This window comes from Oncorhynchus tshawytscha, linkage group LG14 (genome assembly GCF_018296145.1).
Source record: "Oncorhynchus tshawytscha isolate Ot180627B linkage group LG14, Otsh_v2.0, whole genome shotgun sequence".
Taxonomy (NCBI): Eukaryota; Metazoa; Chordata; class Actinopteri; order Salmoniformes; family Salmonidae; genus Oncorhynchus; species Oncorhynchus tshawytscha.
In genome coordinates, this window is record NC_056442.1 from 5309129 (window position 1) to 5335994 (window position 26866).

The following is a 26866-nucleotide window of genomic DNA, read 5'->3' on the forward strand; positions in this document are numbered from 1 at the left end:
AGCCGGCAGCCTTGCAAGAGTTAACAGAGGAGAGCCCGCGGGCCGCATCGGGGGCACTGCGTTATCCTCAAAACGGGTGAAGGTGGTGTTTAACTTGTCCGGAAGCGAGACGTGTCCGCAACGTGGCTGGTTTTCCCTTTGTCGCCCGTGATTGTCATTACATCATTTACCATTCAATTCTATTGGACACAAAATAATCCGAAACACAACTAAAACGTTGTTGCCTTGCTATGTTGTCGTCTTTAGGTCTCTCTTTATGTAGTGTTGTCTCTTTTGTTGTGATGTGCATTTTGTCCAATATTTGTCTTTATTTTTTAAATCCCAGCCACTGTCCCAGCAGGAGGCCTTTTGCCTTTTATTAGGCCGTCATTGTAAATAAGAATTTGTTCTTTACTTAACTAGGCAAGTCAGTTACGGTTAAATAAAATGTCATGAAACAAACTGCAAATCTATCCGACAAGTTTGTAGAGTCACAAGCTTTGATGATTGCGTGCTTGGAATATGGGCCAAATACAAAACTTTTAACTACTTTATTTCTAAGTATGTTTAGGGGTGTAAAAAATGTTGACCCCTACCTTTGAAAGTATTACTTGTTAAACAAATCTTTCTCTGAGCGATTGTATTAGTATAAAATAATTTCACTTTTTTTTTTTTGCATAAAATACAGCTCAGTATTTGAGTTATTTATTTTATACAGTTATTATTACAGACCCCACTGTATGTGTAAAGAATTTATTACAATTATCAACTGAGAATACACAAGCTCTCACACACAGGTAATGGTTAACACACAAGGAATGAGACAACCAAAACCCTTCAGCTGTGAGATATGTTTGAAGGGCTTCAGCTCCATCAGTTCTCTGAAAACACACAGATTAATTCACACTGGAGAAAACATACATTTGTTTCAAATGCGGAAAAACCTCTCCATAAAGCTACTTTTGAATATCACCAGAAATTACACACTTGAGTGAAGCCCAATGCTTACGACTGCTGTGGAAAGAGACTTGTTACAAATTCATCTCTTAAAATACATGAGCTGTTCAATACAGGTGAGAAAACCACACAAGCGGAGTGGTTGTGGGAGACTTTCAACTCATCAGTGATCCTAAAATGCGAGTCCATGAGAGAATGTAGCAGCCAACATGCAAGTGCAAAGAGGAGTCAGACCATACTCATGCAAGAGATGTGGAAAAGGCTTTTCCGATTCAAGACACTTCAAATAAAAAATAGAAAACTGTCGATAGCTACTGTTATCATCTGACCGCTCTTTCAGAGGTAAGAAATAAGAGAGTACATGCCAACCTGCATAACATGGACATCTGATAACTGTTCTCCAGTTTGAATAAAGACAAATTGTTGTTTTTAGTTTTTAAATTGGATTTCACAAATTATTCCATACATCTTGGCTTGTAAATGATTTATACTCTGATGATCACATTGCTGATATTCACCTTAGTTCTAACAGCCCATATTTACAACAGTTACTGTTAATTTAAAAAAAAGAAAAGTGTTTGACAAAGTATAAAATAAATAAAGCAATAACAGTGATACTGTTACTATATTGCATTTTTGTGTCTTTGTTGTAGTAGTCCTTTCTTATTGAGTGTCTCTGTGACATTTCTTTTCAGACTGCAGAATAGGTGTCGTCTCCTCTCCAGAGTGTTGCCTCTTCTGGTGCCGTTTTCTATCATTAATTTGGGAGAAGCTTTGTCCACAGTCTGAGCAGTGGTACGGTTTCTCTCCAGTGTGACTTCGCATGTGTATTGTAAGAGAGTTCTTTTGGAAAAATCTTTTTCCACAGCAGGAGCACTGGAAAGGTCTCTCTTTATTATGCACCCTTCTCACATGAGTCATCACGTCACATGAACGAGAAAAAGTATTTCCACATTCTGAGCAAGGATAGGCTGCTCTTTCTCCAGAGAGTTTGAACTTGTGTGCTTGCTTGTGACACTTAAATGTTTTTTCAAGAGCAAAACTCTTCCCACAATCAGTGCAGTGGTATGGTTTCTCTCCAGTGTGCATTCGCTGGTGCCTTTCCAACTGTTGCATATTTGTAAAACCCTCCCCACAGTCAGTGCAAAGGTATAGTACACTTCCAGTGTGTGTTCTTTGATGTCTTTCAAACTTTGCCTTGTTTAAGAAACACTTTCCACAGTCAGAACAGTGGAGTGCAAGGTCTCCAGTATGTACTGGAAGGTGTGATCTTAGTTTTGCCATGTCAGGAAATCTTTTATCACACCTTGAACAGTGGTAAGGTTTCTTTCCGGCATGAGTGTCTTGTGGAAGGTATGCATTTTCTCCAGCATGTACATACGTGTGTGTTTTTAGATCTTCTGGTTTGGAGAAAAGTTCATCACAAATATTGCAGTGGAAGAATTTCCCTTTCATATGCTTCCGCTGGCGGTGTCTTTTCAAATGATACGATTGAGAATAACTTTTGTCACAGTCAGGGCATTGGTGAGCCTTCACTCCTGTATGTGTTAGCTGGTGTGACTTAAGGCGATCTAATCGACCGAAACCTCTGTCGCAATCAGGGCAGTGGTAAGGCTTCTCTCCAGTATGCGTTCGTTGGTGTCTTTTAAGATCCCCCACTTGTCGAAAGCTCTTCCCACAGTCGGAGCACTGGTTTATTTCAGAGCAGTGATAAGGCTTCTTACCTGTATGAGTTTCTTGCTGAAGGTATGCCTTTTCTCCAGCATGTACATGCATGTGCGTCTTTAGATCTTTAGGTCTGGAGAAAAGTTCCTCACAATGATTGCAGTGGAAGTATTTCCCTTTCATATGCTTTCGCTGGTGGTGTCTTTTCAAATGATACGATTGAGAATAACTTTTGTCACAATCAGGGCATTGGTGAGCCTTCACTCCTGTATGTGTTAGTTGGTGTGACTTAAGACGATCTAATCGAGCAAAACTTTGTTCACAATCAGGGCAGTGGTGAGGCTTCTCTCCTGTATGTGTTCGCTGGTGTCTTATAAGATCCCTCACTTTTCTAAAGCTCTTACTGCAGTCGGAGCAGTAGTGAGGCTTTTCTCCTCCAGGACTGAAACCCTCAATCCACTCAGTGCCACCTGTATCTTGGGGCTCCTCTCCATTCTCCTGCGTTGTTTGGGGTTGTTGCGGTCTTTCTGAGTTTTGATTCTTCTCCGATTGACACTGGACATTGGCTGGGCATTGATGTTTGCTATGTGAACGCACACGGTCTACATTTGCCGCACTGCTGGCAGCTTTGAAGTTATTCTCTGGCAGGTCATGTTGCTTTTCCAAAAGTTCAGTTTGACGAATGCATGTGACAGCTTCATCCAGTGTTATTTCTGGGTCCATTTGTAATTGCTCAGACAGTCTTCTGTCACGTAAACCCATGACTAGTCTGTCTCTTATCATCTCACTGAGCAGAGCTCCATAACCACAATGTTCTGACAAACAATGAAGTGCAGAGATAAAATCATCAGCTGTCTCTCCTGCTTCCTGTTGTCTTTGGTTGAATTTTGTTCGTTCTAATATTACATTCCTCCTAACTGCCAAATGTCCATCTTGCTGCTCATTATTAGAACAGTGGAAGTGTTCCCGCTTGATCAGGTTGTCATCTTGCAGGTCTTCTGAGGTGTCCATCTCCTCCGCCTGGAAATACATTTAAAATGGCATAATTACTCGTAGGCCTATTGTCTGTTCTCTAAAACAACATAATTTGTAATAGATAATATAGCCTACGTTTCATTATGATTAAAGTCCAAATTAAAATAGATAGCATATACAATAAATAGCTAAACAAATTACTTATGTCTATACATCTTTAGAGTAGAAGCTAAGTCAAATCATTTGAAATACCTAGCAGTATCAACATGATAATGCTGATTTGTTGTTTGTCATTAGGCTTAGAGATCACCATGATATAGCATATCGATTGCATTGGCTTGTGATCTAGGCTAGAGAAGGTTCATTGACAGTAGTAGTAGTGGACCTTTCCATGTAAAAAGCCCCAACAGCACTAGCACATGAAGTGTCAAATGAAAGTTAAGAGCCTATAATTTCAGAAATTAAGGCATATCAAATTTTCCATCCATTTTCCATCCAAAACATTTGGAATAGGGAAAGGCTTTGATTTTTGGTGTTGGATTCTAGCTTGAAATATACTTATTACCATACTAGAATGTATTTATTACTTTACATGTATAAGAAATGTATATGTTGGGAGTCAATGAATGGTGAATAGGAACACTGTGTATGGAAAGTTACAGTGTGACAAGTGGAAGTGCAGAAAGTTCATATTCAGAAAGTTCATATTCTGTTCAAACTTGTGGCTGAATATGAATATTCCTGAGCAAGAAGGCAAAGACAAACAGTCTAGTTTCAGTTCCTGATAAGGCAGGCCAGTTGCTTTGGAACTAGGACCATGGGGGATGTGGAACTCAACTCGAGATAAAGTCAACCGTTGAAGAGAGAAGACACTGGCTGGGAGGGGGGCCACAGGAAGACCACCTGATTACAGTCCCCACGCACACTTCCACACCCATGAGGATCATAGGCAAGCCATGCCAATACCAGTAAGAGGAATCTACTTTCTTTCTGCCTAACAGAGAAGGATTGTTTATCTCTTAGGCATGCAAGGAGATGACTTGCCTAGTCGGAAGGTATAAATATATGCTTGTGTGACTTGTATGTTGTGTCTGCAGCTAAAGCACCCAGAGGGTGGAATAAACTTGGTTTGAGCCTTTTCTAGTCATCCATTTGAGTTTCAGAATTTAACAGTTGATGTTGCTAGTGATTCACCGCGATTTAAAGTCGAACTGGAGAGTCCGAATCAGTGGAGCAGGAGCCGGCACCAACAACAAGGCAGGCACCGTTCCTACATCAGTTTCCACTCATTCTGACATCTTGGGGAGATGAGAGTCGTAGGCTTAACACATATTATAGGATACGGACCTAGGAAACCTTTCTTCTGTAGTCCCATTGTGTTACGAACAGTCATAGGGGTAGGGTATGTTCTGCAAGGATAGGTCCAGAGTAGAGGTCGACCGATTATGGCCGATTAATCGGAATGGCCGATTAATTCGGCCGATTTCATGTTCAGAACAATCGGAAATCTGTATTTTTGGGCACAGATTTTTTTTAATACACCTTTATTTAACTAGGCAAGTCAGTTAAGAACACATTCTTATTTTCAATGATGGCCTAGGAACAGTGGGTTAACTGCCTCGTTCAGGGGCAGAACGACAGATTTTTACCTTGTCAGCTCGGGGAATCCAATCTTGCAACCTTACAGTTAACTAGTCCAACGCTCTAACCACCTGATTACATTGCACTCCACAAGGAGCCTGCCTGTTACGCGAATGTAGTAAGCCAAGGTAAGTTGCTAGTTAGCATTAAACTTATCTTATAAAAAACAATCAATGACTGTCATTGCTCCAATGTGTTTTTAACCATAAACATCAATGCCTTTCTTAAAATCAATACACAAGTACTGTAATTGCTGGACTATTAAGCGCACCTGAATATAAACCGCACCCACTGAATTATTAACAAATTCACTTTACACAGCCTTTAAACGAAACACGGCGTTGTAACAAAAATAAATAGGCTTTAATGAAACACGGCTTGTAACAAAAATAAAAACAGTAGCCTACCAAGAAAGTCATTGGTCACTATCTTCCTCCTCCTGTGCACTGAAACCACTGAAGTCATCTCCTTCGGTGTCGGAGTTGAATAGCCTCAGAATTGCTTCATCCAATGTTGGATCGTTTTCATTGTCGCTCTCATCACTTTCATCCGGAGGCAAATACCCCGCTGAGCTCATGCTGCCCCTTCAACACGCAGCAGTCTAGCCTTTCGAAACCCGTTGATGATAGTGGATTTTTTGACAATGCTCCACGCTGTCAGGACCCACTGGCAGACTTGACCATAAGATGCTCTTCGCCTGCGGCCCGTTTTAGTGAAGGATTTCTCCCCACTTGTCATCCAAGCCTCCCACTGAACAAGGAGCGCCACCTTAAATGCACGATTTACACTGATGTCGAGTGGCTGCAAATACTTTGGGCCATCTTCTTTTCTTCCCTCTGAAAGCTTTTGTTGTATTTTTGCACTGAGTCGTTTCCTCACGCTGCTGTTTCCAACGTCTTATCATCGACTCATTAAGGCCAAGCTCCCATGCAGCAGCTCTATTTCCTTTTCCAACAGCCAGATCGATCGCCTTCAACTTGAAAGCTGCATCATATGCATTTCTCCGTGTCTTTGCCATGATGAAGGTGACAAAATTACTACCGTAATCAGAATGATGGGAAGTTTGAGCTCGCTCGATTTACGTCACATTATGTGACGGTGCTCAGTTTTTTGGCAGCATGAATCTTGTGAAAGCGGGAAAAATCCATAAATTAGCCGCGTCATTGTATAAACCGCGAGGTTCAAAGTGTGGGAATAAAGTAGCGGCTTATAGTCCGGAAATTACGGTATATATTTTTAAACCTGCATATTTAGCTAAAATAAATCCAGGTTAGCAGGCAATATTAACCAGGTGAAATTGTGTCACCTCTTGCGTTCATTGCACGCAGAGTCAGTGTATATGCAACAGTTTGGGCCGCCTAATTTGCCAGAATTTTACATAATTATGACATAACATTGAAGGTTGTGCAATGTAACAGGAATATTTAGACTCATTTAAACTCACCCGTTAGATAAAATACGGAACGGAATAAACGTTTTGTTTTCGAGGTGATAGTTTCCGGATTTGACCTAAGGCTCGTATTTCTGTGTGTTTATTATAGTTAAGTCTATGATTTGATATTTGATAGAGCAGTCTGATTTAGTGGTGGTAGGCAGCAGCAGGCTAGTAATAGTCAAAGGTATATGGTTTAGAGAGAAATAGTCGACGCGTTATAATTCTTGTAATAACTTGCGGCTGAACTTGAAAGGGGTTCCTTGGTTATTTTACCGTTCATGTCTTCAATAGAGAATGTCTTGATCTACTTCAAATAAGGCCTGTGCTTTGTGCAGGCTTAAACCGCCTCAGCGTTTTGATACCTGTGTAAATCTCACTAGGATAAGGTAACGTTTGCAACATATTTTCATAAATCCACTCTACAAAAAAAAAAAAAGATCTTTGCTTATATTTAGCCAAAATTGATCAGAGTTACCTTTTCCTATGGATATCTACACAGTTATAAAATTGGCAAGGTGGTGTAAGCCGACACGAAACCCAGACCTTATTTCAAGTGAATCTAAAAATATCCTATGGAATAAATGAATGAAGGAATCGCTTTTCAGATTTTGCTAGGTGTCATGGGAATTATGACTTGCACTTTGGTAGTCAATTCTTACCATGCCCATTATTAAAATAGGATTTCCTGCATATAGAAATTACAGTTTTTGTTTTCAACATTCATCACAGATAACTTAAGCTCTATTTTTATTCAAACAGTTGAGAGTATTTGACAATTGGATACCACGAGATTGGGGAGAAAAGAAAATAATTTTTAAAAAAGTAGGCTATTGCTTCAAATCCTATTGCCTCTAACTTCAATATGCTCTTTAAATAAATAAGACCTTATGCAACTTATTTTGCATTGCAATGTGGTGACAGACAGCTGTGCCACTGGAGAGGCCCCACCCACAAAGTATCAAAATACAGAGAGGTCTTGGTAAAGGTATATTGTCCTGCTAATAGCCCATAATGGGCTATTATAAAACTGTACATGATGTCCAGGTCAGGATAACCAAAACATTTCTTTATTAAAGACTATCAGAAAGAATGTTGGTACTTATTTATTTTGATCCAAAGCCATGAACGAGTGAGTCACTCAGCTTTATGTTGGTACCGCTATATGACTGTGCCATGGCGCCCTGATAATGATAATATGTAATGGTATTTTGGAGGTTATTTTGTTATCAAAAACAAAAAAGTAAGCGATTGTAACCTGAATAAAGGTCAAAATAAAATATATTTCTGTTTTTAGAGGGAGAGAAACGCTGGGCCAATTGTGCACCGCCCTATGGGACTCCCAATCACTGTCAGATGTGATACAGAATAATACTACTACTTTTTGTTGTATTATTTGTTTGGTCTTTTCTGATGGATTAAACTGAAATTGCAACCAATCACGGCCGGTTGTGATACAGCAAACCTAAATAAGTAATGCATTTGACGATAGAATTCTCCCACTACCCTCCTTCTAGGCAAGTCTATCGTCCAGCTACCTGCTAATAGCCATAATGGCGCTGTACAACGTGACCGTGTGTGTTTAACCTCTATAGGCTAGATGGGACGCTACCGTTCCACCTGACCAACATCCAGTGAAAGTGCAGGGCGCCAAATTCAAACTACAGAATTGTAAATATTTTATATTCTTGAAAATACACATGCAATATGTCAAAATAAAGCTTAACTTCTTGTTAATCCAGCCAAGGTGTCAGATTTCAAAAAGGTTTTACGGCGAAAGCATACCATGCGATTATCTGAGGACAGCACCCCATCAAACAAACACGACAATCATATTTCAACCCGCCAGGCACGACAGAAAACTCAGAAATAAAGATAAAATTCGTGCCTTACTTTTGAAGATCATCTTCTGTTGGTACTCCAAAATGTCCCATAAACATCACAAATGGTCCTTTTGTTCGATAATGTCCTTTTTTATATTCATAAAAACTCAGTTTAGCTGGCACGCATCAATCAATAATCCACTCAGTTTCCCTCTGTCAAAATGCATAAAAAATTAACCCCAAACGTTACTAATAAACTTTTCCAAACAACGTTTATAATCAATCCTTAGGTATCCTAATGAGCAAATAAACAATCAAATTTAAGACGGAGAATCGTTATTGTATTTACCGGAGATAAACAACAAAGAACAAGCTTTCCTCCACGCGCTTGGAATCATTAGAGCCTAAATGGGAGCCACTTAGAAAAACTAAAATGTCCAGGTCATTTTTCTAAAAACCAGCTTGAAACTCTTTCTAAAGACTGTTGACATCTAGTGGAAACCCTTGGGACTGCAATTTGGGTGGACTTGGGCATATAATTAAAGTTCAAGCCATAGAAAACAGTGGTAAGCTGAAAAAATATTTTTGGGGGGGGATGGTTTGTCCTCTGGGTTTCGCCTGCCGATTTTAACAGTTTTCGAAACTTTAGAGTGTTTTCTATCTATCTAAATATATCAATTATATGCATATCCCAGCTTCTTGCCTGAGAAACAGGCAGTTTACTTTGGGTACGCTTTTCATCCAGACATCAAAATACTGCCCCATATCCCAAAAAAGTTAAGAGTATTTTCCAGTAAGCAACAATTTGTTTACCTTCATTAGACAACTTTGTTCCAATATTTCTGTAATTCAGAGAAATGTATTCCCACAGTAATTCACAATGGATCCATAACTAAATAAACATTTACATTTTGAACAAGTATTTTTATAATTATTTTATTAATGAAAGCATAAATATGCCATTATTAGTTATTGTTTTAGTTTGAATGTGCAGACTGGCACTAAGAACAGAGGAAACGTTTCCCTAGTCAACGCCATTATTAGTGCAATGCCCCTTAAAGTGCCCCACTGGGTAGCCCTCCCCCTCCCTCCCCATAGGTTAGGTCCATCTTCTGTGCGCAGCTCTGCGGCCCGTCCCGTGCCCTCGTGCATTGAACCTCGCACGCTTCAGTGGATACAGCTGGAGAACTGCAAGGCAATCCCATTTTGCTCCACTTGGGAACCATGACCAATAAACGTTCACCTGCTAATAACAGGGTTAATAATATTTGTGAGAATATCCGAGGGGCTTTTATATAATTCTAAATTAATAAATTTGTTTTTTTTAAATATATATTTTGGAGATTATTTTGTTTTCAAATAATGTAAAATTAGTTAGAAAAAGGCTATTCTTGAACATGGGGTGAGACATTGTTACTAATTTTTAAATAAAGCCAGTTTGTTATTTAGAATGATTTATTTATGTTTTTTAGAGAGAGAAAAACCTTCAGTCATCTCATGGGTCTCCCAGTTGAGACCAGCATGGGTATTGAACCAACATCTGTAGCAACACAGCTTGCAGTATCTTAGACCATTGCTCCACTCAGGCACTGTACAGCGTGACCGGTCGGGAGTGCCCTACAGTACTACAGTAAGAGCAAAATAATACTAACAAAATAAAAACCTTAGTGTAACAACAGTTTTAGTCGTGCACAATTAACAGTTTCTATTTAGGTTTATGTCAGCCATTCATTGTCAGACACAGTAGGACCCAAAAGCATAATCAGTGCTCTAACTCCCCCTTGCGCTGGTCTGGAGCAATGAAGTGGTGATGCAGGGCACTGTAATAAACCACAAATTACCATGAAGTGCCGCAGCATAATCGCAAAACTTTTAGTGGAGTACTAACCACTGTAGTAACAGAGACAATGTTGTCATTTCAGACGCTATTATCAACATTTAGTGAGGGGTTCATCGAGGAAGGCAAATTCTTGAATGACTAGCCACAGATCCCTGTATACAGGAAACCACCTCACCAGAAGGGAAGTTATCTGTGTTAGTAGCAACGCATCTCCTGCAGGGTGTGATTAAGAAACATGTCACTCAGAGTTTTGTACAGTTGAACACTCTTCCAACACCACTTATCTTTCCACCATTCCAAACAGCCAGGCATGGGAACATCTCCTGTAAACCTGCAGCCTGAGGGGAATGTCTGGGTACAAGCATGAGGTGTATAAAGCCTTCATTTTTGTAGTCCCAAGCAGAACAGTATCCCGAAGGTTTTGGCCCAGGCTATGGGAGAGTGGGAAACGTCATGTAATCTAACTTCGGTTTTTGCCATATATGATTATGCATAGCTTAAAGCATTGATAATGCAGCTCATTGTGTGTTTTCCTTTCAGGTCTTTTGCCATCACTCTCTTAGGAACCCAAAGGTAGAAGAGAAATCAAAAGCTCCAGCTGAAATGTCATTATCAGCTGTACAATAGAAGGGGTAGTGGCAGATAGGGGGAAGTAAGAGTGTGATTAGAATGGAGGCCAGGGCCTTATGCCATGGAATCAGATTATATAACCAGAGGCCATAAATCTCTGAGGTGTGAACATATAAAACAAATGAATAAGAATGTTTTATTTAAGTAATGTCAACGTTTATATAAAATGTTAAACAGTATGGAGATACTATTCAAAAGGAGAGACTGTTGGATTCGAACTTGAAATATACTTATGTTACCATACTAGAAGTTATTATTTTACAAGTACAGTGCCTTGCGAAAGTATTCGGCCCCCTTGAACTTTGCGACCTTTTACCACATTTCAGGATTCAAACATAAAGATATAAAACTGTATTTTTTTGTTTAGAATCAACAACAAGTGGGCCACAATCATGAAGTGGAACGACATTTATTGGATATTTCAAACTTTTTTAACAAATCAAAAATTGAAAAATTGGGCGTGCAAAATTATTCAGCCCCTTAAGTTAATACTTTGTAGCGCCACCTTTTGCTGCGATTACAGCTGTAAGTCGCTTGGGGTATGCCTCTATCAGTTTTGCACATCGAGAGACTGACATTTTTTCCCATTCCTCCTTGCAAAACAGCTCGAGCTCAGTGAGGTTGGATGGAGAGCATTTGTGAACAGCAGTTTTCAGTTCTTTCCACAGATTCTCGATTGGATTCAGGTCTGGACTTTGACTTGGCCATTCTAACACCTGGATATGTTTATTTTTGAACCATTCCATTGTAGATTTTGCTTTATGTTTTGGATCATTGTCTTGTTGGAAGACAAATCTCTGTCCCAGTCTCAGGTCTTTTGCAGACTCCATCAGGTTTTCTTCCAGAATGGTCCTGTATTTGGCTCCATCCATCTTCCCATCAATTTTAACCATCTTCCCTGTCCCTGCTGAAGAAAAGCAGGCCCAAACCATGATGCTGCCACCACCATGTTTGACAGTGGGGATGGTGTGTTCAGGTGACGAGCTGTGTTGCTTTTACGCCAAACATAACGTTTTGCATTGTTGCCAAAAAGTTCAATTTTGGTTTCATCTGACCAGAGCACCTTCTTCCACATGTTTGGTGTGTCTCCCAGGTGGCTTGTGGCAAACTTTAAACGACACTTTCTATGGATATCTTTAAGAAATGGCTTTCTTCTTGCCACTCTTCCATAAAGGCCAGATTTGTGCAATATACGACTGATTGTTGTCCTATGGACAGAGTCTCCCACCTCAGCTGTAGATCTCTGCAGTTCATCCAGAGTGATCATGGGCCTCTTGGCTGCATCTCTGATCAGTCTTCTCCTTGTATGAGCTGAAAGTTTAGAGGGACGGCCAGGTCTTGGTAGATTTGCAGTGGTCTGATACTCCTTCCATTTCAATATTATCACTTGCACAGTGCTCCTTGGGAGTTTAAAGCTTGGGAAATATTTTTGTATCCAAATCCGGCTTTAAAATTCTTCACAACAGTATCTCGGACCTGCCTGGTGTGTTCCTTGTTCTTCATGATGCTCTCTGCGCTTTTAACGGACCTCTGAGACTATCACAGTGCAGGTGCATTTATACGGAGACTTGATTACACACAGGTGGATTGTATTTATCATCATTAGTCATTTAGGTCAACATTGGATCATTCAGAGATCCTCACTGAACTTCTGGAGAGTTTGCTGCACTGAAAGTAAAGGGGCTGAATAATTTTGCCCGCCCAATTTTTCAGTTTTCGATTTGTTAAAGTTTGAAATATCCAATAAAAGTCGTTCCACTTCATGATTGTGTCCCACTTGTTGTTGATTCTTCACAAAAAAATACAGTTTTATATCTTTATGTTTGAAGCCTGAAATGTGGTAAAAGGTCGCAAAGTTCAAGGGGGCCGAATACTTTCGCAAGGCACTGTCTAAGAAATGTATATGTTGGGAGTTAATGAAGTGTGAATAGGAACACTGTGTATGGAAAGTTAGTGTGAGAAGGGAAAGTGCAGAAAGTTCATATTCAGAAAGTTCATATTCTGTTCAAACTTGTGGCTGAATATGAATATTCCAGAGCAAGAAGGCAAAGACAAACAGTCTAGTTTCAATTCCTGATAAGGCAGGCCAGTTGCTTTGGAACTAGGACAATGGGGGATGTGGAACTCCACTCGAGATAAGGTCAACCGTTGAGAGAAAACACTGCTTGGAGGGGGGCCATAGGGGCCCACCCCAGATACCATTTGATTACAGTCCTCTCTCACATACACACACTTCCACACCCATAAGGATCATAGGCAAGCCATGCCAATACCAGTAAGAGGAATCTACTTTGTTTCTGCCTAATAGAGAAGGATTGTTAATCTTAGACATGCAAGGAGATGACTTGCCTAGTCGGAAGGTATATATGCTTGTGTGACTTGTATGTTGTGTCTGCAGCTAAAGCACCCAGAGGGTGGAATAAACTTGGTTTGAGCTTTTTCTAGCCATCCATTGTATTTTCTACTCTGTTTGTTCAGAACCTAACACTGGTCAAACAGATGGAAAAGGGGTCTTAGAAAACATCTAGACTTACTTGTAAATGCAAGTAAGTCTGTCACCAAAAACCCACATATCTTTAAGATATTTTCTAAGCTCACAGAAGTAAAGGTAGACCTACTTTCTCTTTCTGTCAGGTGGTGGTCAAAGCAAGATTGTGACATCTGGACACCCCTCCCTCTCTCCAGTTAATGTTAACTACCCCTGCACTTACTGACACCTACACATTAGCCCCCTCTCTTTCCATTTACTGTAATCTGCATCCTCCCCCACTGAGCATCAACCGACCCTGGACGTTGAAAAGTAGTTGAAATTTGGTCAGTTCAAATATGAACTAATCAGATGTCTGTTTCACAAGTTTGGACAGTACAGTAAAATAAAAGTAGGGCAGAGTATAGTCCGGTACAAGAGAATTACTGTACAATAGAGTTTAGTATACTAAAGTTCAGTATAATTTACTGTGTACTCTCCTGAACTATACTGTACTCTACACTACCGTGCTGTACTTTAATGTCCAAACTTGTGAAACTTAGATGTTTATGTGTACAGATTTGGTCTGGTCCAGACCAACCAAACTTGGTCTTGTTTGGGGACGGAACTCAGAATAATAGCCAGTGTGTAGAAAACCCAAACATGCAAAGGAAGAAATTACATTTTTCTACCTTTTGTGTACTCAGGATGCATCAACGTGAAGAGAATGACATTCATAATTATGGATTTCTGTATAGTACAGATCAGGGACCCATTATGTCATTCTGTTACCATCATTATGTTACTGGGAGTTAATCCAATTCACTTACTGTAGTTCAATAAGCGAAATATATATATATATGGAAATATATATTGGAAAACGTGGTCACAAACTGATGGAGATTATACTGTAATTCTGTTAACAAACGTTATCTGTACTGTTCCGAGTAAATGTGTTTTTGTAAAATCTTCAGTGGAAATTGTTAAAAGTAGTTATGGTGCAAAGAGTTGTATGGTTTGTTTAACTTTGCAATCGATTGTTTTTGTTTGGCATACTTTTGAAGTGAAAAATTGGAGTCTCAGCGTCATTATGTTACCTTTGAATTGCCCGGCTCCTCTTCATCTCGGGTCTCGTGCATTGTTTGGGGCAGTCCTGCGTCCTCAAGTTCCGCCATTTTCTACTATGTGTTTTGTATCCCAACAGAAGGGTTGCGGGTAAAACCAGAGGCTGCAAAACAACCAAGTCTGCTGTTCTTTTCTATACACAATATTTCTGTCTGCTTTTGCAGGTAGCAAATTGAAGCTTTCGGTTAGATTTGATTCAAAGTGGGGGGAAAAAATATCTCACACGACCGTTGTTGTGCTGCTGCCCGTCTATCCACTGTCTGGTATTCCTCTCTCACATCAGAACGTGTTACGGTTAAAAAAGAACAAGAAAACGCAGCAAGCCTAACTACCGACTGAGAACGAAGTGTCGTAAAATGCTTGCATACGTTTCACTTTACGTCTGAATGCAGAGTATTGATTTTCTAAAACCAGAGGCGAAACATCGCGAGATTTCCGGGAATTCTTGCGAAGCAAACGAAGCTGACAAGGCCGGGGTTTGTTGGGTTTAGAGAAGTCAATGAGAGACGGTGTTGATTTTAGCTTTTACATTTTGGTGCTACTACACAACACCAAGCAATACATTCATTGCATTATAACGGTGACAAAAGGTGCCCACAAACTGTTAGGGCCTCTACATAAATATGTCCCAACAGCAGAGCTTTCTTTCAGCACCATGGATTGATTGATTTGATTTTATTAGGATCTCTTTTAGTCCCCATTTGGACTAATCTTCCAAGAGTCCTTAACATTAAAATACAATTTATAATACAAACACACTTTCACATATAACACACTATTACAAACGTACATAATACACTAGCATAATGACCCAATAAATACTCAATCTAAAAAAATATTGATTCTTCATCTACTATAGTCCCACAACATTTCTATATACTATATTTAAATTGTTTTTAAATCATGTTTAAACTTATATATTGAAAGGTTTCTAGTTTGCTCAGTTAATTTATTCAATTTCTTTATTGCTCTAAATCGAAATGTTCTTTTGCCCATTTATTTTTTCTGTCTGGATAACGCATAGATGGTGGACAATCTATTCCTAGTATTTACGGAATGTCTGTCTCTTACCAACTGAATACCACTGTGAATAGAACTTGGCCGTTTTAAATGATGTATATTATAAAATAAGATAAGCATGTTTTTTTCAATTATCTTGTCGATTGATGACCAACCAAGAACACTGCACATGACTGCAACAGAAGAACCATATCTACGCCTTAAAACAATCCTTGCTGCTTTATTCTGTGCATTCTGCAGCCTCCTAACTTCACTAGATGATGCATTTCCCCAGACCACCGAACAATAGTTCACTTGACTCTCAACCAATGCCTGTGTTATTTGCTGAAGGATTTTCCCTGGTAAATATTTAGCTATCCTTCTGATTATGCATGCTGTTTTAATATTTTTTTTACATAGATTAGTTATTTGAGACGACCATGATAAGCAGTTGTCTAGCTGCACTCCCAGTAGTTTGGTTTCTGCCACTTCTTCAATTTGTACTCCTCCCATACTTAATTGTATCCCATGCTGTTTTGGCCTTTTCCTAGTTGAACAGACCAACATAACTTTGGTTTTCTTGGTGTTTAAAGCAAGTTTGTTTTGGGAAACCCATTTCCTGATAATCTCCAAATCTCCTTTCAAAGCTTGCTGTACCTGTTGAACCGATTGTCTTGCTGCATAAATTGTAGTATCATCTGCAAATATAGTAGCTTGAGTTTCAACCAAGGCATAGGGAAGGTAGTTGGTGTATATTAAGTAGAGAAGTGGCCCAAGGCAGCTGCCCTGCGGTATTCCACAGTTTAACACATTAGGGGAAGAAAATGAACCATTGATATAGGTGGACTGTTTCCTGTCAGTTAGATATGACTGTACCCAATTCAATGCTACCTCCTTAAAACCATAATGCATTAATTTTGTCAAAATACTTTCATGATCCACTAAATCAAATGCTGCACTGAAATCTAAAATTAGTACACCTACAAACCTGCTATTATCCATGGAGTGAATGGAGTGAATCATTACCACCAATACACCTGTCTATCAGCGAAACAGTTCATTCAGCCTCATTTGCTGCCTTTAAAAAAAACATTGCTGATCATTAACTGACTTGCATAGAAGGATCCGACCCTTTTTTTTTTCACCTGTAGCTCAGGACCTGAAGCAAGGATATGGATATTCTTGATACCATTTGAAAGGAAACACGTTGAACTTTGTGGAAATGTGAAATTAATGTAGGAGAATAACACATTAGATCTCATAAAATATTTAAAATAAAAAAAATTGTATCATCATCTTTGAAACGCAAGAGAAAGGCCATAATGTATTATTACAACATCATTACAATGTGCAAAGTTTTATATTAATCCAATGAACCATTGCATAACTGTTCAAAATGTTGTCACAAGACTGCCAAAATGTGCCTAATTGGTTTAACACATTTTCAAGTTCAGAATTGTGCACTCTCCTCAAACAATGGCATGATATTCTTCTACTGTAATAGCTACTGTAAATTGGACAGTGCCGTTAGATTAACAAGAATTTAAGCTTTCTGCCCATATCAGATATATCTATAACCTGGGATATTTTCATGTTACTTACAACCTCATGCTAATCACATTAACCTACGTTAGCTTAACCTTCCCGTGGGGTGGACACCGTTCCTGTAGAGGTTATTAAACAAATGTGGTTTCTACTGACAATTGAGATGTAGAAAGTATGGCATAAGGGAACGATGAGTGGATAAGAGGCAATCCGTAATTTTGATTAAGTAACTTATGAGCAAGCTAGGAACGACGTAGTCAATATAAATTGCCACTGCAATTCATTGAATCAATGGTCTTTCTACACATGACCTTTCTCCCCCACTGATTCCTTCTACTGGCTTGCAGAAGGAAGGCACCTCTTCTAGTGAAAAGGGTTGCACATCCTCTATGAAGTCAAACACAAGATGATTAAGCCAGCTTTGTGAGGTGTGTGATTCTCCTGGTTGTAGTTTTGCTTGTTTCAATGGTGTACAAGATGTCCCTTTTTGGCCATCTGTAGATGGCTGTGCAACTGTGCACTTCTTCATGTCGTCTGGCTGACTTTCTGATCAGGGTCTTCCATTGATTGTTACGCATCCTCTGAAAAAATGAAATGTAATTACTTAACTATAACACCACAGTATAAGTAAAATAACAGCGGAGTGAGCCCCTTGTTATTGTTTTAATTAAACATTGTAGCTACAGTGCCTTGCGAAAGTATTCGGCCCCCTTGAACTTTGCGACCTTTTGCCACATTTCAGGCTTCAAACATAAAGATATAAAACTGTATTTTTTGTGAAGAATCAACAACAAGTGGGACACAATCATGAAGTGGAACGACATTTATTGGATATGTCAATTTTTTTTAACAAATCAAAAACTGAAAAATTGGGCATGCAAAATTATTCAGCCCCTTTACTTTCAGTGCAGCAAACTCTCTCCAGAGGTTCAGTGAGGATCTCTGAATGATCCAATGTTGACCTAAATGACTAATGATGATAAATACAATCCACCTGTGTGTAATCAAGTCTCCGTATAAATGCACCTGCACTGTGATAGTCTCAGAGGTCCGTTAAAAGCGCAGAGAGCATCATGAAGAACAAGGAACACACCAGGCAGGTCCGAGATACTGTTGTGAAGAAGTTTAAATCCGGATTTGGATACAAAAAGATTTCCCAAGCTTTAAACATCCCAAGGAGCACTGTGCAAGCGATAATATTGAAATGGAAGGAGTATCAGACCACTGCAAATCTACCAAGACCTGGCCGTCCCTCTAAACTTTCAGCTCATACAAAGAGAAGACTGATCAGAGATGCAGCCAAGAGGCCCATGATCACTCTGGATGAACTGCAGAGATCTACAGCTGAGGTGGGAGACTCTGTCCATAGGACAACAATCAGTCATATATTGCACAAATCTGGCCTTTATGGAAGAGTGGCAAGAAGAAAGCCATTTCTTAAAGATATCCATAAAAAGTGTCGTTTAAAGTTTGCCACAAGCCACCTGGGAGACACACCAAACATGTGGAAGAAGGTGCTCTGGTCAGGTGAAACCAAAATTGAACTTTTTGGCAACAATGCAAAACGTTATGTTTGGCGTAAAAGCAACACAGCTCATCACCCTGACCACACCATCCCCACTGTCAAACATGGTCGTGGCAGCATCATGGTTTGGGCCTGCTTTTCTTCAGCAGGGACAGGGAAGATGGTTAAAATTGATGAGAAGATGGATGGAGCCAAATACAGGACCATTCTGGAAGAAAACCTGATGGAGTCTTCAAAAGACCTGAGACTGGGACGGAGATTTGTCTTCCAACAAGACAATGATCCAAAACATAAAGCAAAATCTACAATGGAATGGTTCAAAAATAAACATATCCAGGTGTTAGAATGGCCAAGTCAAAGTCCAGACCTGAATCCAATCGAGAATCTGTGGAAAGAACTGAAAACTGCTGTTCACAAATGCTCTCCATCCAACCTCACTGAGCTCGAGCTGTTTTGCAAGGAGGAATGGGAAAAAATTTCAGTCTCTCGATGTGCAAAACTGATAGAGACATACCCCAAGCGACTTACAGCTGTAATCGCAGCAAAAGGTGGCGCTACAAAGTATTAACTTAAGGGGGCTGAATAATTTTGCACGCCCAATTTTTCAGTTTTTGATTTGTTAAAAAAGTTTGAAATATCCAATAAATGTCATTCCACTTCATGATTGTGTCCCACTTCTTGTTGATTCTTCACAAAAAAATACAGTTTTATATCTTTATGTTTGAAGCCTGAAATGTGGCAAAAAGTCGCAAAGTTCAAGGGGGCCGAATACTTTCGCAAGGCACTGTACATATGTTCACTTTCTATAGCCTGCCCCTATCTGATAAACACAGGGCTGGAACACACACCCACTCACACATGGACAAGGCTGTGGATACAAGGATGTCAATGGTGGTTTATATTGTTTGTCTAGAAATACTCAAATACTCAAAATTAAAACAATGGACTGATACAGTATTATATTTTGAGCTATGATTGAATAATACAGGCATTTATTTGGGTTGAAAAAACAATTGAACAGCAGGAAAACCGCAGTGTGGCTTTATTGATATGGGCAGTGGTGATTTTAGCATGTAAACCTTGGTGTGCCCCAAAAAAAACAAAAAACAAAAAAACAAAAGTGGGATGCATGCCAGCTAAGCCACTACACAACATTAAACAATACATGAATTGCACTATACCACTGCTACACCTGGCTATAAGCAGAGCCTTGTCTGGCAGGGAAACATCATTCAGTCTCATTTACTGCCTTTAAATAAAACATAGGTGATATGGCTGACTTGCTTTAACAAATGTGGTTTCTACTGACAATTGCGATGTAGAAACTATGGCATAAGGGGAAGACAAGCGGATAAGAGGCAATCCGTCATTTCGATTAAGACGTTAATGAGCGAGCTAGGACGGACATTGTCAATGTAACTATTTGTTCAGCACTTTTGAAATGTACAGCGACAGAATTCAGAACATGGGCCGTTCTTAGTGTTCTGCCTGTACATCAAGTCATAACCGTAGGATAAATAAAGGGGGTATATAAGCAGACAATGAAAGCTCTTACAATATTCAATGATTACATTTCGCAAAAATAGGTTATAGGTTACATGTGCATCACCAAATCAGAACACTAGGCGAAATTAAGATGTGAAAACAGACCAAATTATTAGGCTGAGGCACATGGGCTACTAACAGCTTACCTCAAAACATACACTTAGTATTACTTTATTAGCTACAGTATACATATCGCCCTGGCCTATTACATTATTTATGCAGCAGAGGAGATATTTTGCTTTATGTTGTACTGAATTGTGTGTTCATGTTCACAGGGCTCCCTTGAGAATGAGACCATGGTCTCAATGGTGACCCCCCTGTCTCATTGGAATGGTCCCACCTGATCTCACCTGCCTCAATCATTGAATCAACAGTCAACTCAGTTTTCTTGTCAATATAATAGATCATCTTTGATATGGATTGCCTGGCTACCCAAACGCCTCAATAATGTATATCTGCAGACTACGGTTATTACATGCCGCACCCGCAACAAATAATTTACTACAAACCGCGCCCATTGCCATTGCGACATTGCTAGCAGTGTCTCTGGCCCACACTCCAGCACAGTAGGTGGCGGGAATGCACCAACGAGAGCATGGTTGCATCACCACCTGGTATGGCAACTGCTCGGCCTCCGACGGTAAGGTGCTCTAGAGGGTAGTGCGTACGGCCCAGTAAATCTCTGGGGCCAAGCTTCCTGCCATCCAGGACCTCTATACCAGGTGGTGTCAGAGAAATCCCTAGAAATTGCCCAAGACTCCAGCCACCCTAGTCATAGACTGTTCTCTCTGGTGTGATGTCTGAATTGTGCCCCGCAGACAAGCCAATCATGTCAAAACCCACATGCAAGTGCACACAGGAGTCAGGCCATAGGGAAAGGGGAATACCTAGTCAGTTGTACAACAATGCATTCAACTGAAATGTGACTTCCGCATTTAACCCAGCACCTCTGAATTAGAGCAGTGCGGAGGGCTGCTTTAAATCGACATCCATGTCTTCGTCGCCCCTGGGAACAGTGGGTTAACTGCTTTGCTCAGGGGCAGAACGACAAATTTTTACCTTGTCAGCTCTGGGATTTGATCCAGCAACCTTTCGGGTTACTGGCCCAACGCCCCTAGCCGCCAGGCCTTATGGGATGCTTCGTGCAGGGGAGGATTAACAAATACAAATTTGCCGGGTGGAAACTACGAGGGTGATAAAATAAAAATGTATAAAGAGTTAACTTTTGATTACAAAATATTCAAATAATCGTTTGACAAAGTTGACAAAAAAAAATTACAATAAAGACTGATGCTATGACAATATTGTATGTTTGTTTTACTGTTGTAGTCCTTTCTTATTGAGCGTCTCTGTGGGAGATTCTCAATTGGTTTCACAAACTCTCCTCGCCTCCTTTTGAAAAAGATCAAAAGTAATCAGTGAAAGGAAACGTGAAAACAAACCATAGCATGTATGAAATTACTCTCCTACTCCACTTGCACGTCATCAAGCAAATGATGCTTACAGAGGAGGAATCCCAAAATATGTGTAAAGTGGTAAAAACAAGTTTAGCTGGTTGTTCCAGACATTTTATAGATAAAAGATTTGTTTTGTGATCGGGAGCCTGTAGGATACACAGGGGGAGAATGTCAATCGAGTACTCCTCGTGTTCCCTCTCCTCTCTTCTCAAACCCATTGGATGAGAAAGCCAGAGGTCGCTCCCCTATGACCTTCTCCTCCAATGGGTTTTGAGAAGGAGGAGAGGGGATGCGAGTATGCAATTGAGATTCTTCCCTGATGTTCCTCTGACAAAGGAGGCAATCTCCTACATATGGCGACCACTCATCGGTTTCCAGTTCACGAGGAGGGCGGAGTCATCGACTTTTTCCCAAATTATGGGGCCATCCACACTGTTGTATAGAGGTCAAGTCTCCTCTCCAGAGTGTTGCCTCTTCTGGTGCCGTTTTCTGTCGCCAATTTGGGAGAAGCTTTGTCCACAGTCTGAGCACTGGTACGGTTTCTCTCCAGTGTGAATTCTCATGTGTACTGTAAGGAAGTTCTTTTGGAAGAAACGTTTTTCACAGCAGAAGCACTGGAAAGGTCGCTCTTTATTATGCACCCTTCTCACATGAGTCATCACATCACGTGAACGGGAGAAGGACTTTCCACATTCAGAGCAAGGATAGGCAGCTCTTTCTCCAGAGTGTTTTAACTTGTGCACTTGCTTGTGACTCTTTAATGTCCATTCACGTGCAAAACGCTTCCCGCATTCAGTGCAGTGGTACGGTTTCTCTCCGGTGTGTGTTCGCTGGTGCTCTTCCAACCGTCGTAAAGTCGTAAAACCATCCCCGCAGTCAGTGCAGAGGAATGGCTTTTTTCCACTTGCAGTGTGTATTCTTGTGTGTCTTTCAAACTTTGTCTTGTTTAAGAAACACTTTCCACAGTCCGAGCAGTGGAGTGCCAGGTCTACAGAATGTACTGGAAGGTGTGATCTTAGTTTTGCCATGTCAGGAAATCTTTTATCACACCTTGAACAGCGGTAATGTTTATGTTTCTTTTCCTTGTGTGTTAGTTGATGTTTTTTAAGTCTCTCACGTCCGGCAAAACTTTTGTCGCAATTAGAGCAGTGGTACGGCTTTTCATCTGTATGCGTTTCTTGCTGATGTCTTCTAAGACTATGCCTTCGTGTAAAGCTCTTTCCACAGTCGGAGCAGTAGTGATGCCTTTCCTGTGGTGAGATCTTCTCTGTATGTTTTAGCTGGTGATTTTTCAACACCCATAACTGTTTGAATTGCTTCCCACAGTCGGGGCAAAGGTATGGCCTTTCTTGACTATGTACTTCCATGTGTATTTTTAGTTCTCCTGGTTCAGAAAAGCTTTTATCACAGTAAAGACAATCACCCCCTTTCTTATGTGTCCTCTGGTGCCTTTTCAGATTATCAGAGCGGGTAAAACCTTTCCCACAATCAGGGCAGAACATTTCTTTCACTCCTGTATGTGTTTGATGGTGTCTTATAAGATCCCTTACTTTTTGAAAGTTCTGACCGCAGTAGGCGCAGTAGTGAGGCTTCTCTCCTCCAGGACTGAAATCCTCAATGAAGTCATCAGTATCTAGAGGCTCCTCTTCATTCTCCTGCGTTGTTTGGGGTTGTTGTGGTCTTTCTGAGTTTTGATTCTTCTCTGATTGGCACTGGGAATTGGCTGGGCATTGCTGTTTGCTATGTGAAAGCACACCCTCTACATTTGCAGCATTGCTGGCAGCTTTGAAGGTATTCTCCGGCAGGCCCTGTTGCTTTTGACGAATGTGTGTGACAGCTTCATCCAGTGTTATTTCTGGGTCCATTTGTAATTGCTCAGACAGTCTTTTGTCACGTAAACCCATGACAAGCCTGTTTCTTATTTTCTCACTGAGTAGAGCTCCATAGCCACAATGTTCTGACAAACAATGAAGTGCAGAGATAAAATCATCAGCAGTCTCTCCTGCTTCTTGTTGTCTTTGGTTGAATTTTGTTCGTTCTAATATTACATTCCTCCTAACTGCCAAATGTCCATCTTGCTGTTCATTATTAGAACTGTGGAAGCGTTCCCGCTCGATCAGGTTGTCATCTTGCAGGTCTTCTAGTTTGTCCATCTCCTCTGCCTGGAAATGCATTTAAAATAGCATAATTACTAGTAGACCTATAGTCTCTGTTCTCTAAAACAACATAATTTGTAATAGATAATATAGCCTACGTTTTATTATGATTAAAGTCCAAATTAGAATAGATAGCATATACAATAAATAGCCAAACAAATAAATTAAGTCTATACATTTTTACAGTAGTAGGTAGTTCTAATTTGAAATACCTAGCAGTACCAATATGATAATGAGGATTTGTTTGTAATTTGTTTTGTCGGCCTAGAGATCCCCATGATATAGCATATTGATTGCTATATCATATTGAAGCCCCATGCGCACTAGCATGTTAATTTCACAGGAGCACATTTAATTTGGTGTCAAATGAAAGCTAAGAGTCTATATTTGTTTTAAATTAAGGCACAGAATGACCCCAAAATTATAACAGAATGACTGCAACTAAACTGGCTGCAATGGGAATTCATAGTAGTCACACACCACAGTTAGGTCACCTGCTACTGTCCTCCCTTCCATTGGAATACTGTTTTTCATTCGCTTTCTGTCACATGGTGCAAGTGTGAAAACCATCTGGACAAACCCGCCCTCTCTTTCCCAGTCTCTTCTCCCTCTCTCTCCAGCTAATGTCACCTCTCCTGGCTCTTACTGACACCATACACCCCCTATTTCCATTTACTGTAACCAGCCCTCTCGCCCACTGAGGAACGACCGACACTGTATGTTTATGATGTACTGAAGTGTACTCTACTGTGCTGTACAGTGATGTCCAAACTTGTGAAACAGATATCTGTGATTGGTACATATTAGGTTAGGTCCGGACAAAACAAATATGGTCTTGTATGGGGACCTCATTAGAATAACAGCCAGTCTGTAGAAGAGGCATAATACCCAAACATGCAAAGGAAGAAATTACATTTTTCTACTTTTGTGTCTCTTCAGGATACATCATCATGAAGAGAATGACATTCATAATTATAGATTTCTGTATAGTACAGATCAGTTACCCATGATGTCATTCTGTTACCATCATTATGTTACCAGGTGTTAATTACTTACTATAATTCAATAACCCAAATAAAATAAATTAAAAATGAGGTGTAATATCATAGCCAACAACCAATTCTTTCTGCAGAAATCTTTTGTTCTTAATTTGGAGAAGATATTTTAGAGTTTTTGGAAAAAGTACAATTTTACCGTCATTCTGTTTTGAAACTTTCCATCTGCACTGTCTTTGAGTAAATGTGTTTTTGTCAAATTTTCTGTGGAAATTGTTCAAAGTAATCCTTGTGCTGTGCATGGAGTTGTATGGTTTGTTTAACTTTGCAATCAATGGCTTTTGTTTGGCATACTTTTAAGGCTGTGGCTGCGGATCCGACTTTTTCGGGATCTTTAGTCTGAAAAGAAAAAGATGCGGAGCTTCCAGAAGCTTCTGCAGATCACATTCTGCGCACAGTGGCAGACTTACCATCAGGCAGAAGAGGCAATTTCCCCAGGCCTCATGTCATCAAGGGGCCTCATGAGCTGGACATAAGCTAGAGATACCTTTTTTTAACATGGGCTGCATCTCAATCCACCAAATCAGCCGGTCAGCCTTCCGCAACTGTGGTGGAAGGTGGCCGAAGATACAGATTTTTCAGGATGTCTCTTGGTCTGACAAACTCGTCAGACCAAGAGACATCCTGAAAAATCGGTATTTTCACGAAAGCTTCTGTAGTGTCCGAACGTTGTCACAGGACTCGTCTGAAGGTAACCCGGTACCGGGCCAAAAATGCAATGGAAGAGAATAGGGCATTTCCATGTAAAAAGGTATACAGGCAATTCCAATGTATTTTTTTCCCCCGAGTTCTCTTATATCTCTCAGATATAGGACATACACCAAAACCTACTTCCTTTTGATTACATTTTTTACTATCTGTTTTTACATGTATGAATCTGTTATTCAATGCATTTCTATGGTCTAGTAGCAGTAAGGACAAAATCAATGTTTTGTCAAATACTTTTTTTTTTTATACCTACTGGGGTCCTAAAATTCTAAATCAAATAGCTAAATGATCCTTGGTATGACCATCGTAAAACAATTCCATATGTTAGTTTAGTAGAAATCCAGCCCTGGGACCTTAAGACTCAAGGGGAATACAATACGCATTTATTTAGACTGGCCTCTGACTGGGGCCTCCAAATAGGTAAATCCGCTCGTCTGCGCATGTGTATTATTCTCCTTCACCCATAGAGAACAGGCTACTCAAGCGAATGGTATTCCTTTAATAAAAGTTAGATCAAAGTTCAATCAATGTCTGCAAGATCACATTATAAATCAGGAATTCTGGATAACAGAACCAAATAGCATAGTGTAATGTTAATGTAAGACCAGTAACTTTATCCTGTCCTATTATAGTCGTTCGGTAGAATACTGTGATCATTATGTAATCTTGCAGACGTTCAGCTTTGATCGAACTTTATTAAACGAGCACCATTCGCCTGAGTAGCCTGTTATCTGTGCATAGAAAATATACACCTGCGTAGAAAGTGATACAACATGCGCAGAAGCTTCGGATCTGTAATTTTACGGACTAAAGGGACTAGTCAAATGAACATCGAAAGTATAATTTTCGGGATTTTAGCTAACCCTAGCCTGTTACGTTAATGATCCTAACCTACTACGAAAAGTCAAATCTGACGTTCATTTGACAAAAGTTAGATTCCTTCTAGCCATTACCGGACTAAAGATCCCGAAAAAAGTCTGATCCAGCAACTCTGTTCTTCCAAAGTGAAAATCGGAGTCTCAGAGCCATTATGATACCTTTGAATTAGCCGGCTCCTCTTCGTCTCCGTTCTCCGGAATGGTTTCGGGCAGTCCTGCCTCCTTCTGAAGTTCCGCCATTTTCTCTGTGTGTTTTGTATCCCACCAGAAGGGTTGCGGGTAAAACCAACGAAGTATTTTGTGCTATTCTATACACAACAGGTTTGTCTTATTTTGCTGCTAGCAATTTAAGCTTTTCGCTACATTAGATTAGTGATGTTGCGTTTGATATCGAGCTCCGAGGCATGCATCGAAATCGCTAAGCAGTTTCTTATTTTTCTTCGGTGGGGTTTAAAGGCGGTTGG

The 26866-nt window shown here is 40.1% G+C and overlaps 1 protein-coding gene across 5 annotated transcripts; it reads right to left on the reverse strand.

Annotated features, from left to right (window-relative positions):
• Positions 1-718: 718 nt before the first annotated feature.
• LOC112266410 (gastrula zinc finger protein XlCGF57.1) lies at positions 719-26866 on the reverse strand. 5 transcript variants are annotated; one of them, XM_042296923.1, is made up of 3 exons: positions 26562-26863; positions 22656-23767; positions 719-2242 (listed from the first exon to the last, which is right to left on the reverse strand). In XM_042296923.1, exons 1-3 carry the CDS (start codon positions 26640-26642, stop codon positions 1600-1602), a joined length of 1836 nt encoding a protein of 611 aa, XP_042152857.1. In that variant the 5' UTR covers positions 26643-26863; the 3' UTR covers positions 719-1599. The 5 variants fall into 5 exon arrangements, 4 of the variants coding, with proteins under 4 accessions (XP_042152857.1, XP_024299611.1, XP_024299613.1 ...); XM_024443845.2 differs by lacking the exon at positions 719-2242 and adding an exon at positions 16835-17659 and having other exon boundaries at positions 23156-23767; XM_024443843.2 differs by lacking the exons at positions 22656-23767; positions 26562-26863 and adding an exon at positions 14507-14927 and having other exon boundaries at positions 719-3621.

What these genes read in the sequence shown, in the direction of transcription:
- LOC112266410 (XM_024443843.2), bottom strand. Translation starts at nt 14,584, where the DNA reads ATGGCGGAACTTGAGGACGCAGGACTGCCCCAAACAATGCACGAGACC. An exon ending in AGGAGCCGGGCAATTCAAAG is followed by an intron (nt 3,622 to 14,506) that starts GTAACATAATGA and finishes ATGTATTTCCAG; the next exon opens with GCGGAGGAGATGGACACCTC.